Here is a 16945-nt window from a genome sequence, read left to right on the forward strand (position 1 = left end):
AGTTTACCTGTTTATTATTTGTGGAATGAAATATATCTCTAAGTCTCTCTTCCTTTTCCCTAACAAGTTGAAGATTTCTAACAATATTTTTAAACCTTTTTCTTGTATGCTGTTTCTTTCAAATTATCTTTAAGGCCATGCCTAAATTGATTAAACAGCAACCATTCTAAAGAGGATCTCTCTCTCTTCAGATGAAACATTAAATTTATGAGCAATGCTCCAAAGTCTGTGGTAATACACTGAAATGGACTCCCTATTACCTTGGATGCACTGATGAATTTTCCAAATGTTAGGCCCTAATTCTCTTAGACTTGAAATGTCTCTCAGTAAAGAGGATGTGTTTAAGAATGGAATTGGCTTTGCCCAATAATTTATTACGAAATATACTTAACAAATGAAAATCTGACCATTTTCCTAAATCTCCGATTTTTTTTGCATATCTAAAAAATGTTTCCACTTTCAGTACTACCTCCTGAGAATGAAGGTATTACTAAAGTTGGATTAATTAACTTAAAAAATTCCTCATCTTTAACTAAAGAAATTTCACAACTAGAATTACTATCTCTTGTAGCCATTTTACTTGAGTCAAGATTTACTTTCTGGAGTCTAAAATAAAGTTAAGTCACAACCAATCCTGTAAGTTGACTGTGCCATTTGTTTTAGAGATGAGATTTTTATTATTTAATCACTGTTAAGAGAAGATCTCTGTTTGACTGCACCATTTGTTTAGATAGGATAATATTATTAATTTTTATTCAATCTATCTTCATTTTTATGAGATTTTTCTCTATAACAATTATTTCTATTTCCGAGTGTATTTATATATGCACAGGGTTTCACTCCGATTGGTGCAATGACCTTTTTTACTGTTTCTTTCAGAATCCAAAAAAAATCACTGATTCAAGACCAAATACAAAAATTAGACATTTAATAAAACAAAAACAATATATATATATACATTTCAAACAAAAATACATAACTAACTACAAAATTAATTGGATCCAAGGCCTTTTAAAATAAACTTACACTTAAGAGATCACCCATTTTCTAACTCATTCTATTACTGATTTGTTTAACATATACTTCATCACATCCACTAGACTAAACACTTTGTTTACACAATAACAAAATGTTCATGGCCAGTTTCTCTGTTAAGTCCCTTTTCTGAAGATATAAGATTCTCTTCTTTTTTCATAGGATCCTTTCTCATATGTAGCACACATTTCTTCGTGACTCTGAAGTGTAGATATTCTGAATTCAGCAAAGTATAATTATTCTCGCTTCATGCAATTCAATTTTGCTAATTTTTGTACCAGCAAAAGGTTTCTTCTACTGCTTCATCTAAGTTGCTAAATTCCGTCTCCTTTTTCCAGTAGAAATAATAGTTAGATCCGACGTCCATAAGATTGGATTAAATTTTCCAGTCAGCGTTTCCTCGAACATTCCTTCAGAACATCAATAGCAATATCTTCTTTTATTTACCAATACTTATTGACAGTCTCCCACTTTAAAAAATCACAGTTCTCCGATTCCTTTTTCGGAATATACTATTAATTTTCCTCTGACTATCACATAAAAAAAACTTAATTTCCTCAGAATATAATTATCTGCAGCCTGAGTTTTCTTTTATTTCCGAACGCTCTCTTGTTACCTCAATACTGAACACTCTCTGTCAGCTGTCAATCACCCATCAAACTCCTCGGCGAGCATGCACACTCCGTGAAAGTGGCAAGCAAGAAGTTAGGTATAATGGCTGACTGGTCTCCGTTAGTGACAAGAGAATGTCTTCTTAAAACACAACACTTAATAATTTAAACTACAATCTAATCTACAAATTTCTGAAAGTAATACAACTATCCAAATCCAGTAATTACATAAATTTTTTTAAATGCTTTACATTTCATTTGACCAAAATAACATCAATAATGGGCACATCGCAAGTGCCGACAATGCATGTTATGAAACCAAAACTAATAAACGTACTTACAAACAATTTGTGAAAATATTCAGAATTTTAAATTATGATTATTTTTACAGTGTCCCATATTACAAGTCTAACTCTTTCTATATACTAAAGATAAATATTTTTATCTGCCTTCAAAAAAAAAAAAAAAAAAAAGTTAAAATGATCTAATAATATCATGATGCTCCTAAAAAAAAACGCAGAAAAAGTAAAAGCAAAGCTATTTTGATAATGGTGTAGCCCCTTTTATCTAACTAGGTTAAAGATGTACTAATTAAATGGGATTTTTTTTTATTAAAGAAAGATTATTGATTTGACGAACCTGTGTACATTTCTTGAAGGTAAAGTTGACATAGTATCTACACTTGATCAGAGCTTAACATTGAAGATGAATATGCTGGCTTGCTATTACATACACAACAAGCCAGCAATTGTTGTTCTTGTTCATATATACAGGCAGCCCTTGGTTTATGCCAGTTGCTTGCGCGTGCTTTCTTACTGTAGTGTGGTTGACTGAGAAACGACGCTGACAGGCACTCTAGTGTTTCAATGTTTACCGAGCTACTACAACGTATATGTATCAAACCTAGTTTTAATGTTGAATCTACCTAATTGTTCTATTTAATTTTTTTTACGTATACATATTTAAATTGATAAAGTACGTAATTACATACCACGTCTGATAATAGAAGTGCAGAAAAATTAGCAGAACTTGGTGTTAAGGTGCGGAAATCAATCACACTTGAAAAGAAGATGGAGGTGATTTGAAGAATGGAAGATGGGCAGACACGTGCTAATGTCTGTAGAAGTATGAACGTCCCTCCATCGACTGTTACTACAATTATGAAAAATGCAGATAGAATAAAACCATCTGTGCAACAATCTACGGCAGTACTAAATGCAAAACATGTACATTATAGCAAGGGTAAATTTCACGAAAAAATGGAAAAATTATTATCATTATGGGTGGATGACTTGAATCAGAAAAACATTCCTCTGATGCAGGCTGTTATACCTGAGAAAGCAAAAACAATTTTTGAGGATCTTAAAAAGACAGATGGAGGCAAAGAAACATTTTTAGGAAGCAAAGGTTGGTTCATGAGATTTAAGTCTCAAAGTAAGTGCCACAGTGTCAAATTATGTGGTGAGGTGGTAAGTGCAGATGTTGTAGCAGTGGCTGCTTTTCCTAAAGAATTTCAAGACTGTGCAGAACAAGGAAGTTATCCTCCTGATCTCATTTTTAATGTTGATGAGACTGGGCTCTACTGGAAAAATTGCCATCATGCACCTTCATTTCCTGTGAAGAACATTCTGCTCCAGGTTTTAAAGCTGCAAAAGATAGACTTACGCTTTTGTTGGGTGCAAATGTCTCCGGAACTTTGAAGCTTAAACCAATGTTGGTGTATGTACCATTCACAGACATGCACCTTCAAGGGTCTAAAAGCCATGCTGCCAGTCTATTGGAAATGGAACAAGAAAGCTTGGTTTACACAAGATGTTTTTATAGATTGGTACACAAATTATTTTTGTCCTACTGTGCTTCGCTTCTGTAAAGAAAATGATTTGCCAGCCAAGGCATTGCTTCTCTTGGATAATGCCCCTGGACATCCTCAAAACTTTGCTGAAGTAAGAACACCATTAGATGTCAAGGTTGTTTACATGCCCCAAAACACAACATCGCTTTTGCAACCGACGGATCAGGGGATTATATTAATCTTCAAAGGCTATTACCTCCTTATAACATTTATGGAAATTGGTGGTCATTCGATATTTTGAAGGGCATTAACAACATCGAGGCAGCTTGGAATGACGTGTCAGCAAAGTGTCTAAAAGGAGCATGGCAAAAACTTCTTCCAGCATTTATGCATGACTTCAAGGAATTAGAGCAAGAGGAGAATGTTATTGAAGATGTTACCAAGCTTGCGCAAGAGGTGGGATTGTATGATATCACAGCTGAAGATGTGACAGAAGTCTTAGAGAGTCATGATAAACCGCTTTCTAATCAAGACTTAAAAGAATTAGCCGAACAATTAAGTCAACATCCAAAGGAGGAGAAAGAAAACAAAGAAGGTCCTCTGAGAGATATGAAAACAACCGATTTATAGCATATCCTTGCAAGCATAGAGACATTGACTGATGAACTCTGCGCAATGGACCATGATTGGAAACGGAGTGCAAACGTAAAAAGGAGTGTAATCGCATCTATTCAACCTTACACTGAACTCCTTAAAGAAAGAAAAAGAAAATCTAGGCAGTTAACACTGATACTTTTTTTTTAATAAAAATGCAGGTGATCCGAAAGCAGGAACTTCAACATAGAAATATGTAATATCTTTTCGAAGTTTCATATTTTTTGAAGATAATTTTGTTTTATTATTAATAATTTTATTTTAGCAAATATATATGTATGTATTATCAAAGCTTTAAATATAATGTTACACATACTTCATGTGCATATTTTTGACTATGCGGAACATAACTTCATACCTTCCATTAAAATTGGGTTCGTTTTACGCCGATTCGATTTACGCCTGATTTTTCAAGAACAGAACTGAGGTGAAAACCGAGGGCTGCCTGTATTTATTGCACCTGAAAAATTAACCACAGTACAGTAGCGCATAAACAAAGATATAGCCACCTTACAAGCTTTCTACGTGCAGCTATATCCCTTTATACGCAATTATGAGTGTGAGAAGAAAATGTAAAGGAGGTGAAACATCTAAGAAACATACGTGGGCAGTCTGAAAAGTTCTCGGCCTCGACACTATCGGCAATTTTTTTTTTTTTTTGGTATATCTGTCATATGTATCCATGTGAAATTGCAAGTCATTCTATCAAGTAGTTTTTTTTATACAGCTGTCGGAAGCCAAAGTGTTGTCTGTATCCCTTGAAATAGATCAAATCGAGTAATTATGTAGTTATAAAATTCTTTGTAAAAGAGGTTTAGTGGCTACGATACATTTGAAATTACAGAAATTGAAAACAACACAAAAGTCGATCAGATATGATCTTGGAAACATACCAGCTGAATACAATATTAGCATACAGAACAGATTCAACACACTTAATTTGTGTGAAAGAAAACCAGATGAACTATGGGAAGAGATTAAAGATATAATTAAAACAGAAGCAAAGAAGAATATTCCAACAGTTTGTAAGAAGTCCAAATGGGTGTCAGAAGATGCATTAAAACTGCTCAGGAAAGGAGGGAAATGAAGGCCACAGGAAATTTGCAGAAAGTATGGCATTTGAATGCAGAGTTTCAATGACAAGCCAGAAGAGACAAGGAAAAATACTTTACCAGGAATGTCAACAAATAGAAGACCAAAACACGAGATCTTTTCAAAAAGATCAGAGAACTAACAGGGAAGTTTATTGCCAAGGTGACAATATTGAAAAGTAAACAAAAAGGATAGCTTACAGAAGCTGTAGACATCAAAGAAAGATGGAAAGAGTATACAGAAGCCCTTTACAGAAAGGACTCCAAAATTATTGAGAAATTTGAAAAGCAGTATTATATGCAAGAGCCAGTACCACTGGAGAGTGAAGTGAGATGGGCACTGCAACAGCTATCCAGTAAGAAGGCACCAGGAAAAGATGGAATCTATTGAGCTGCTCAAAGCCCTGGGAGAAGAGGCACTTAAAATTTTAACAGCTCTGTGTCAGCGAATTTGGATCACAACTGCATGGCAGGAATGGAAAATATCAGTTTATATACCTTTATTGAAGAAAGGCGATGCAAGAGAGTGCAAAAATTACAGAACTATAGCACTGATTTCTCATGCAAGTAAAGTCTTACTTAAGTTCATTCAGAAAAGACTGAAACCATTCATGAAGAGAGAAATGCCAGATGAACAGGCAGGATTTCGAAAAGGCAGAGGAACAAGAGATCAAATCGCAATGTGAGATAATAGAAATTTCTATTATAAAATGGATAATAGAAAGAGCACATGAATATCAAAAGAATGTCTACCTTTGTTTCCTTGACTATAGCAAGCCTTCTGACTCTGTAGATCATGTGAAACTGTGGAATGTGTTAAGAACAATGGGACTCCCAGAGCATTTCATTATCCTTCTGAGGAATCTTTATTATGAACAAGAAGCTACTGTCTGAACAGATCTTGCAGAAACTGAGTATTTCACAATAGGTAAAGGAGTGTGATGAGGATGTATTTTATCTCCATACCTGTTTAACTTGTACAGCGAATACATTTTAAGAATGGCAGAGCTGGAGGAATTTCAGTTGGTATTAAAATTGGTGAGAAAAATATTAATAATTTGAGGTATGCAGATGATACCACCTTGCTTGCAGAATGCGAAGAAGATTTTTATTATTATTATGTGACACCTCCAGGGAGTCCAAAGACTCATTGGGGGAGAGTGTGCTAACAGCATCGAACGACTGACCTCTTCCAACTACTAACCGTGCTCAAACTTGCTTAACTTTTAGCGTGAGCCATTAGCAGAGGCTCTACCAATTGACCAACCTTTGCTGGCTTATGGAATGGATTGCCAGAATTAGTTGTAAGTGCCCTGACAGTAAATGAGTTGAAGGAGAGATATGATAGATATTGTATGTATAAAGGTTAGTATGGGTCTTCTGACCCCGATGAAGATAGCTGATAAAGTGAGAGGTTGCAGGATGGTATGCAAACCTGCCACGAAGGAATGCTGTTATGTTTAGTGTAGCTAATGTTGTCAACATTTATACTAACAGCTCGCACAGTTTCTTTAATACGCATACCAAAAGGACGTATAGCAGTTTCATGTGTGATATTGAGCTTCCCAATGCAGAGAGAAGATACTATTCCATGTAGGGTGATCTAGGAGAGATTTTATTTTTAGGGCGTAATTAAGAGACAACTGTTTCCGTCGAAGTGATAGAGCCGGTTCATTTGCTTCAACATAGAGACTTTGAGTGGGTAAGGTGCGAAAGGCACCGGTAGCTATCCGTATACCCTGATGATGGACGGAATCCAACCATCGTAGGTTACTTTGTCTTGCAGAACCATAGACTTGGGACCCATAATACAGCTTTGAACATATAAGTGCACAATAAAGATGGAGCAATGAAGCTCGATCAGCACCTCCACTCAGTAGAGGATGGAGTGCAAAGGAGGTTCAAAGTTCTTTTGCACTTTTCTCTTAGTTGACGAATATGTGCTAGAAATGTGAGTTTTCTGTCAAAGATGAGTCCCAAGAACTTGGTTTCTATAGCAACTGGAATAACAGTATGTTCCATTCTTAGTTCAGGATTTGGGCAATGAGTGCATTTTCGACAGAAGTGTACACAGACACTTTTTTCTGTTGAAAACCTAAATCCATTATTAAGAGGCTTTGTTGTTTTAAGGATACTTGCGACATAAGACTGAATGATATAATCACGTAATCACAAGAAAGATATTTATTTAACCAAATATTTCGGTCTGGAAATAGCAGACCATCGTCGGTGGTATTACAAGAACAGTTTAAAAAATATACAAGCTAGAATATTGTTAGTATTCTAGCTTGTATATTTTTTAAACTGTTCTTGTAATACCACCGACGATGGTCTGCTATTTCCAGACCGAAATATTTGGTTAAATAAATATCTTTCTTGTGATTACGTGATTATATCATTCATTATTAAGAGGCCACAGAGAGAGAGAGAGACACGATCAATTGCTTGCTGAAGTTGTCTTTCAATTACCCTCATGTTACGTGAGTGACAGTAAATTGTGAAGTCATCAACATACAGAGCATTGTCTACAGTGGGAAGAAGCTGTTCAATAATTAAGTTAATTTTAATAGCAAAAAGGATTACACTTAAGGCAAAGCCTTGGGGAACACCTTGTTCTTGATGATATGGTCGAGATAGCATACTTCCCACTCTGACTTGGAAAGTTCGCATGGACAGAAAGTTTTTAATAAATATAGGGAGGTGTCCTTTGAGACCTAGGTTATAGAGGTCTTTTAATATGTCATATCTCCAGGCTGTATCATAAGCTTTTTCCATGTCAAAAAAAACTGAGGCAAGATGTTCTCACTTCAGAAATGCATCTCTTATACAAGTTTCTAACCAAACTAAATGGTCTAAAGTTGATCAATGTCTACAGAAACCACATTGTGTATTAGAGAGAAGACTGTTACTTTCTAAATACCAGAGAAGTCTGGCATTAACCATTTTCTTTAGTATCTTACAAAGACAGCTGGTCAGAGCAATGGGTTGATAATTATTTGCTTGTCTTGGATCTTTTCCTAGTTTTGGGATAGCAATGACAATTGACTTATGCCTAGAATGTGGAAACTCTTCCTCTGCAAGTATTCTATTGTATAATAAGAGAAGATCCATAGAAGATGATGGTAGATGTTTTATCATTTTATAATGGATGTCATCAGTTCCTACTGCACTAGGGTGAGATTGTAGGAGAGCTCTTTTTAGTTCCTCCTTGACAAATGGCTGAATAATGTTGGTAGAAAAATTAAGCCTTTGTTTCTCTTGCTGCTCTTTCAAGTATTAAAAAATTCCGGAGAATATGAAGCTGTTGCTGAGATTTTAGCAAAAGTTTCTCCCAAAGTATCTGCAATAGCTTTGGGATCAGCAAGAACACTTCCATTATAGTCCAAGGTGGACAAACAATGTGTACTATATCTGCCTTTCATTTTCTGGATTTTATCCCATACAATTTTTGAACTGGTCATTTGATTAATTGATGTAGTAAATTGGATCCATGATTGTTTTTGACTCTGACATAAATCTTAGATAACGTGCTTCAGCTCGAGCACGCTTGAAAGTTATTAATTTAGATGTGGTGGGGTATCTACGAAATATGTTCCATGCTCTGTGTTGATCTTTTTTTGGCTGCCTGACAGTCTAGGTTCCACCAAGGCTTTGGATAGACTGGAAATCGAGATGATGTTTTTGGGATGGAGGTTGTTGCTGCCTGGACAATGCATTCTGTTATATATTTTACAGTTTCATTGATAGGTGTTTGACTGATGGCATCAGCATTAAATTTTGCAAGATGAGAGAAAGTGTTCCTGTCAGCCTGGTCCATTTTCCATATAGGTGTCCATGTGGGTGAACATGGTTCCTGTGAAGACATTGTACAAAGAACAGCAAAGTCATCACTTCCATATATGTTCTCTTCAACGTCCCACATGGGCAGTGGAAGAATAGAAGGGGAACAGATTGCAAGATCAATTGCAGAATATGAGCAGTTGGCATATGGAAGAAAGTATTGAGTTTATTATTTAGAAGGGAAAGGTTATTATTATCAAGAATTTTTTCAATGATTCGACCTCGTCTATTAGTGTTGGCACTATCCCATAGAGTATTGTGACCGTTAAAGTCGCCATCAAAAGTATGGGTTCAGGCAGTTGCGATATAAGATTATAAAGATCAATTTCATTTAACTCAGCATTTGGTGGTAAATAAATTGAACATACTGTAATAAGAAATCCCACAGAGAAGCGAATCACTACTGCTTCCAGAGAAGTATTAAGTTGGACCTGATGAAAAGGAATATGACTGCCCACTAGGATAGTTACTCCTCCATGAGCAGGACCATCTCCAGTTCTATCCTTATGTACAACAGTGAAATTCCTAAAGGTACGGTCCTCATTGGGTCTTAAGTAAGTTTCCTGTAGACAGAAACAGAAAGGTTTGTGTTTCTGAAACAACATCTTGATATCGTCAATATTCTGGCAAATCCCACAACAGTTCCATTGTAAAAATTTTCCTATTGTCTTGATTTTATTGACTTGTTTGGTTTTCGAGAGGTTGAGGGCTTACCTTTGTCAGATTTATATTTATCCACTGTTTTAAGGAAGTATGGACGGCCAGTGTTCATCTCTTCCTCTGGTAGAGTGTTCAAAACATCAAATTTGTTAGGGTCAGTTGGAATGTTTAGTTTGCTTTCAGTGGGTATCGAGGTATCCATTTTTTCTGTGCGAGTGTCTGGTGGTTTATCTTTGAGTGAAGTCTCCACCATAATTTTTTTGACAGGTGAGTTTTCATCGAATGGGACCATTTTTGAAGTGGTCTCTGGAATAAGGCCATAGGTTTTGTGATTAATGTGCTCAACAGAGAAGCACTTGCGATTGTAAAGTTCAGGTATGGTGAAATTATCAAATGGTGGAATAGACATACATGTTTGAGTTGCTGTTGGCAATTTTTTAATTGTTACTTTTTCAGCATAAGAGGATCGCAGAATAGATGTAATGGTGGCCAACTTTCTTTTTGCATTCCTGATATGTTAATGTTTGTTCTGTTTTAATTTTTTGTATCTCTTTTTCATCTTTCCATTTCTGACATTTAGCTTTTTTTTCATAGCAAGATTTATTATCATGTTCTTTACTACCACATCGGGCACAGGTAGTAGAACCACGACAGGCAGTTTGGGCATATCCATATCTTTGACATTTAAAGCATCTCACCGGGTTAGGGATGTACATTCTATCAGGACAGCTGAGATACCCTGCTTTTACAGATGTCGGAGGCCTAGGTATATCAAAAGTAAAGATGATGTTCTTGGTTGAGATCAAGCGACCATCCCTGCATATCAGGATGCACCTCATACCAGTCACTCCTTGATCTTTAAGCTCTGAAGATATCTCCTCATCAGGAACATCAAGGAGATCCCATTCTGATATCACTCCTCTACTGGAACTGAGTGTTCTGTGAGGTATCACTGCACTTTGTATTCCACCTATTGTCGTTGCTCTCAGTAGTTTCTCAGAATGTTGTTTGCACATTGTTTCCACAAGGATATCACCAGAATGCATTTTCTTGACAGTTTTGAGAGGTCCTGCCAGTCCTTCTAAACCTTTTTGGATAAAGAAGGGTGACATTTTCCCAATTGGTTTTTCACCTGTTGCATGAATGATTAAAAAGGTTGGTACATTTATGTTAGTATCCAATATCTTTTGTTTCTTACTTCTGTTTCCATATGCTGTGTCTATATTATGAGTACTTGGTTGGGACTTTGTTAGGGTCCCCAAAACATCTGAGGATGAAGAATTCATATTTAAGGAATTTTTTTTATTCGGCACCAGAGCTCCCCACCCACCACGGAGCCACACATGGACACCCACTACCTGGCAAGCAAAGACTGCACTCAGGAGTGGAAAGCCAGGGCTACCCTGGATGCTATACCGGCACTGCAGCAGGTCAAGGATCCCGACCCCGGACCATGGGATGAGAGACTTACTGCAACACCGTTGACCATTACAGGCAAGCCCACTAGCCAATTGATCTTGGCAGGGGCGCAAGATGGGTGAAGCGCAGATCAAAAACACACTCGCATGAAAATCTCTGAACAGTGCTTGGAGCGTTTTAACAAGAATAAAACTGATTTTGTGCATCAATTTATTACTATGGATGATACTTGGATTCACCAGAACACACCCGAATTGAAACAGCAGTCAAAAGCAATCAGGTTATTCGGCACCAAAGAAAACAAGGTCATGGCATCGATGTTTTGGGATGCTAAAGGCATTTTTGTTTGTTAATTATCTTGAAAAGGATAAAACAATAACTGAGGAATATTATTCCAATCTTTTCATCACACTAGATGAAAAAATTCGTGAGAAAAGACCCGGTTTGCAGATGAAAAAAATCATCTTTCATCAGGACAATGCACCTGCTTAATCCCTTAATTTTCCCATTGTTTTGGCAATGGGAAAATTAAGGGATCTGCACTATGAATTGTTGGGACGTCCACCCTATTCCCCAGATTTGGCTCCCTCCAACTTCTATCTCTTCCCAAAACAAAAAGGATGTGCCCAGATTTGGTCACCTCGGTTCCTTCATGATGGGGAGGAGGTGGAGAGGATCCAGAGGCGAGTGACTAAGATGATAGCAGGTCTATAGAATGAACCATATGAGAAAAGGTTGAAGATTTGTGGGTTGCAGAAACTGGTTGATAGGCGTAAGAGGGGAGATATGATTGAGACATTCAAATTGCTAAAAGGATTCTATAAGATTAATTCAGAGGATATTTTTGAGATCAGGACTGGTGGTGGGAGAACTAGGGAACACCTATGGAATCTGGGCAAGAGTGTGGTTAGCAGTGGTGTTAGAGCTGGGTTCTTTACTTTTAGAGTGGTAAATGAGTGGAATAAGCTGCCAGAGTCTGTTGTGGGTGCTATGACAGTGAGTGAGTTCAAGGCAAGGTATGATAGATACTGTGAGAATGTCGTATAGTTGTGTGGACATGATGTTTAGGGCCTCCCTCGATGAGTCTAAGGACTCCCTGGAGTAGCCCGAAAATAATAAAAAATAAAATAATAAAAAAATCTTCCTCGCTGGTCAGTGTTTTTCTTCGAATCAAAAGGTGATTGCAGCTGTAGAGGGATATTTTACAGATCTTACTGAGAACTACTACAGGGACGAGATAATGGTGCTGTAGCATCACTAGAATAAATGTATTAGTCTTAAGGAGATTATGTTGAAAAATAAAAATTATTTTGAAATTTTAAATTTGTTTTTTCATTGTTAGCCTGAGAACTTTTCAGACCACCCACGTAAATAGTTAACATAAATGTTTGGAATGCATTATATTGAAACTTGTTATATTAATGTTCTGCTCAGCATGGTTTCAGTTATTAGTCAGAGGACCAACTGTGCGAGGCTCATGTAAGACAACACAAACTCTATCATGCTATTCAAACTCTTTCAACATTTGTGCTCTCGCCATCCTGTCAGGAAATACATTCAATGGTCCAACCATAATCCATGCAAAAAAAAGATACCTCTCACCTTGTTCCTCACCACTTTCAGTCATGATTTCCAGGGATAGGTCCCTGTCCTTGCTCTTTCCCCTTGTTCTATCATAAGAAAGATGTCCCCGTGTAGACCCTATAGAGTTCATCTCCAAACCCAATTTTTTCCCCTTCTTCATACATTCCTTCTAATACTACTGTCTTTTGAAATAATCTCTCCCCTTATGTTTCCCACATCTTCAAATCCAATGTTCATAAATTTCTTCTTTCTCCTCAACTTTCTGCCCATCCATGGCACTAGCACACAATAGATTGAGCAACCAATCACATATGGGATTAACTATTTAAAAAAAAAAAAGTTCATTACTTTATGAAGATGATGTCAATACCACTAAACAAATCCATTCTAACTAAACTGAAACACATTTGGTATGAAAATCAGCATTAAACCAACTATGGAAACAGGCTGGAAAAGAGAAAACAACTACAATGATAAACCTATAAAACAAGTAAAATATTTCAGTATTTTTAATCAAGATCATAAATTAAATACAGAAAGAGAACAGAATAAGTATAACTTGGTCATTACATAAGCTATAAGAGCAATTTTGTCTTTTAAGATAAATATCTCCTTTGAATTCTAGACTCATGTCAAATTAATGGAATTCCAAAGGATAAAAACTTTTTTCTTCTTTAGTCAACTGTCTCAGCTATTCAACACAAGCAATGAAAACTACGTATAGTTTACAACTGGTCTTAATTCCTAAGTACAATAATATGCTTATCTGACGCATTCTAATGTTCCATCTTTGCTTTTTACATCAAATAAGGCAAAAATAACAGAAAATGTGGTCAATTCATGGAGTTTCACAATAAAAAATAAATAAATACAATTAAAAAAGAAACAACATAAAATACTTTTCCAGTATTCCAATTACTGCAGCTCTTCCTTGTGTCCAGGTAGGTGACCTTGAAATTATATAAAAACAACCTTTCAGTTCATTGTCAAATTACAAATTGTTTTTCCAAATCAAGATTGAAAAGACTCATGATGTAAAAGTAAAAATGATGCTTTGTGAAAACTGTACATGATAAAAAACAGATACTGTTTCACAACAAATGGGAATTTCAGAATGTAGTATTTACTGTAAAATAGTAAATAAAAATTAACACAATAAAAATCATAGCAGGCCAGCATTATTTGTTTGTAAACAGATTGTGTTTAGTGGATTATTAAAGAAAATAAACTCAACATCGACAAATCACTGACTTTTCGTGGTTTTCTTTATCCATGGGAAAAAAAAAGTCACATTGACAGAGATCGGGCAAGTAGAGAGGATGGGAAACAACCACCATGTTGTTTATCCATAAGAACTGCTGGAATGATGCTTGTTTTGCTTCTGGATCATGACCATAGCACTGAGACTCATCCCTGGTCACAACTTTTGAAAGAAAGTTCTGGTCATTAAGAACTTGCTTCCTGAAATCACAGCAAACATTCATACGATTTAAAAAAAATTTTTTTTTTTAATCCTCTATGAACAAAAGGTACAAATTTAGTGTACGTACATTTCATTTGCAAATCTTCTGTTAAAATTTGCTGGCACAAACTCCATGACAAATTCGTCTCTTCAGAAACTTGCTCAATGGTCTTTCAATGATCTCCATTGATTTCCTGGCAAACCTTTTCGATGTTTTCATCATTTCTGCTTGTCGAAAGTCAGCCAGATTGTGGGTGGTCTTCAACTGACATGTCCCCATTACTGAAACAGGAAACTACTCGTAGACCTGCGTTTACCTAAAGTGTCATCTTTAAAGGCTTGCTGAAGCATAACAAAAGTTTTAACTGCAGTTTTACCCAAAAGAAAACAAAATTTCATGCACATTCTCTGTTCCTTGTGGTCAACCATGAAAAATCATCAAACTTGCCTGAAAGCAACAAAAAAGCAGCCAGAACAACAACTACTTCACACAGGATGATGCTATTTTCCAGACTGGTGCCAGACACAGGATGATGCTATTTGCCAGAAAACTGCACACTTATGATGCCTAGCGGCATCATCTAGAACTAGAAAATGCACTCATGCCAAGTGCAGATTACAGCTATTTTTGGGTATCCCTCGTGTATGTATATATGTACACACACACGTACACACACACACACACACACACACACACACACACACACACACACAGAGGAAGGTCTCAATAAGTGCTTTAAGGTACTTCTTAAAAACGATTAAAAGAAATCATGAAAACTAACCTGCAGCATAAGTGGCATAATGGTAACCTGAACTGTGTACATGCTAGCCTTGTGTTAACTGAATTTTGGTTCACAATAAATGCAACCTGGTATCATTGTACAATTTGCACTAAATTGAATATCACTTTATTCAAACTCACATTAATTGCAACCCTAGATGTATATATATTAATATATGCTAGATATTTTGATGCATTTATCATTACTTTGATGTTATTTTAAATATGTAAATAATTTAGTGAGTAATCAACAAGTGATCTGCTGTATTTTGAAACTACATTACTTTACCATTTTAGAGTTAATGTTTGCTGTAAGCCAACTTCTTGACAATACCTCATTACAAGAAATGCAACTAAAAAAAATAAAAGTAATAAAATAAAACTAAAATAAAGAAAATTAAGGATAAAAATTACCTCTAGTGATACAAGAAAAATAATCATGTTCCAGGTCCTGAACATGCTCTCCAGCATTTCGGCGTTTATCTGGATGGTGCTTCAGAACTTTTTTTCTATCTATAAATGAAGTAAAAAATATCATTCCAGAATAAAAATACAATATATAACATTATTATTATCGGTTAATGAATGCACTATACTACTATTGGCATTACTGTAGGAAAGATATGCATATATCCAGTGTATATATTCAAAGCATTTTAAATTATTTTGGCAATTTAAACTTACTGTTAATTTTGGAGCTTTATTTTCTATTTACAATTATATGAAGCACAGGTAACCCTCGTATAATGCGGTTTTGATATAACGTGATCTACAAATTGTGGTAACCCTTGTTCAATGTAGTACTTATACAAAGTGGTTTGATATAACACAGTCTACAAATTGTAGTAACCCTTTATCTTTTCATATATTTTTCACCATGTGAAAAATATTTTGAACCAGCCTGTATACAGGTATCCCTCGATTAACGCGGTTAATCCCTTGATGTTACCACGTATATCAAAATCGCGTTAATCAAATCTAATAATCAATGGTAAAAATTACAATTCGTCCATGATCGATTACTGTATTAATAATTCGTTTTATATGGTACCATTTTAGGAAAGAGGGTTCAGGAGGAGAAAATTTAGGTTCACAAATTTTGCTTCCTGCATATTTCGGCGCTTAATGAATATTAGTAAATATATGCGTATTCATATAAGTTTAATTTCAAAGCAGAAATCTAAGAATTGCAGTTTCAAATATTTCACCTGATATTGACTTTTTGTGTAGCAGTAGTGAAACACATCCATCATATTAAATTCTTATTTAACTTCTTTTAAGTTTTTAATTCTCTCTTTATTACTAATCATTTTACGTTTCATGTGCTTGTACTGCAAATGTACAATAATAATATATCTATTATTATTATTATCCCGGGCAACTCCAAGGAGTCGACAGACTCATCGAGGGAGGCCCTAACATCATGTCAAGAGCAACTATTCGACATTTACACAGTATATATCATACCTTGCCTTGAACTCATTCATGGCCATAGCACCCACAACAGACTCTGGCACCTTATTCCACTCATTCACCACTCTCCAAGTAAAAAACCTAGTTCTAACATCCCTGCTAACCACGCTGTTAATATGTTCTTTTTCTTGTTATATCGATGTTTTATATTTAATTATGCTTTTTATACTTAATTTAGTTGTTTTACCTTTACCTATCCTTTCTTCTTAAAATCTTATTCAATCAAATCCTACCGGCTGCTCTATTGTTATATATTTATCCTTTTTATATCTATTCTTTTTTCTCTTACTTTAATCTTATTTTTATATCTATGATTGTTTCCTCTTCGGATACTGGCAAATTTATATTTTCCTGCGCCAGCCAGTATCCTATAGCAGAAAAAATCCTTGCTCAGGGATACAAAAACTAGAGTCTGAAGATTACCTACACAATATCTTATTTAAACTGCCGTATAGATTCATATTATTGAAGTTACGACCTAAATCTATATTTTATATTCACTCTCTAAATCCTTCCCACCAAAATAGGTTCTATTTTTATAAG

General features: G+C 35.5%; 1 protein-coding gene across 1 annotated transcript in view; it reads right to left on the reverse strand.

The window, feature by feature from the left end:
* The window catches only part of LOC150108433 (dnaJ homolog subfamily C member 2), a 337407-nt gene that overhangs the window by 255778 nt on the left and 64684 nt on the right, over nucleotides 1-16945 (reverse strand). Inside the window, exon 4 of the mRNA XM_090415844.1 lies at nucleotides 15344-15442. Coding sequence (XP_090271970.1) covers nucleotides 15344-15442 — 99 coding nt within the window. The remainder of the gene's footprint in view (nucleotides 1-15343; nucleotides 15443-16945) is intronic.

This window comes from Typopeltis vanoorti, chromosome 3, assembly GCF_054136105.1.
Source record: "Typopeltis vanoorti isolate ZY-2024b chromosome 3, IOZ_Tvanoo_1.0, whole genome shotgun sequence".
NCBI lineage: Eukaryota > Metazoa > Arthropoda > Arachnida > Uropygi > Thelyphonidae > Typopeltis > Typopeltis vanoorti.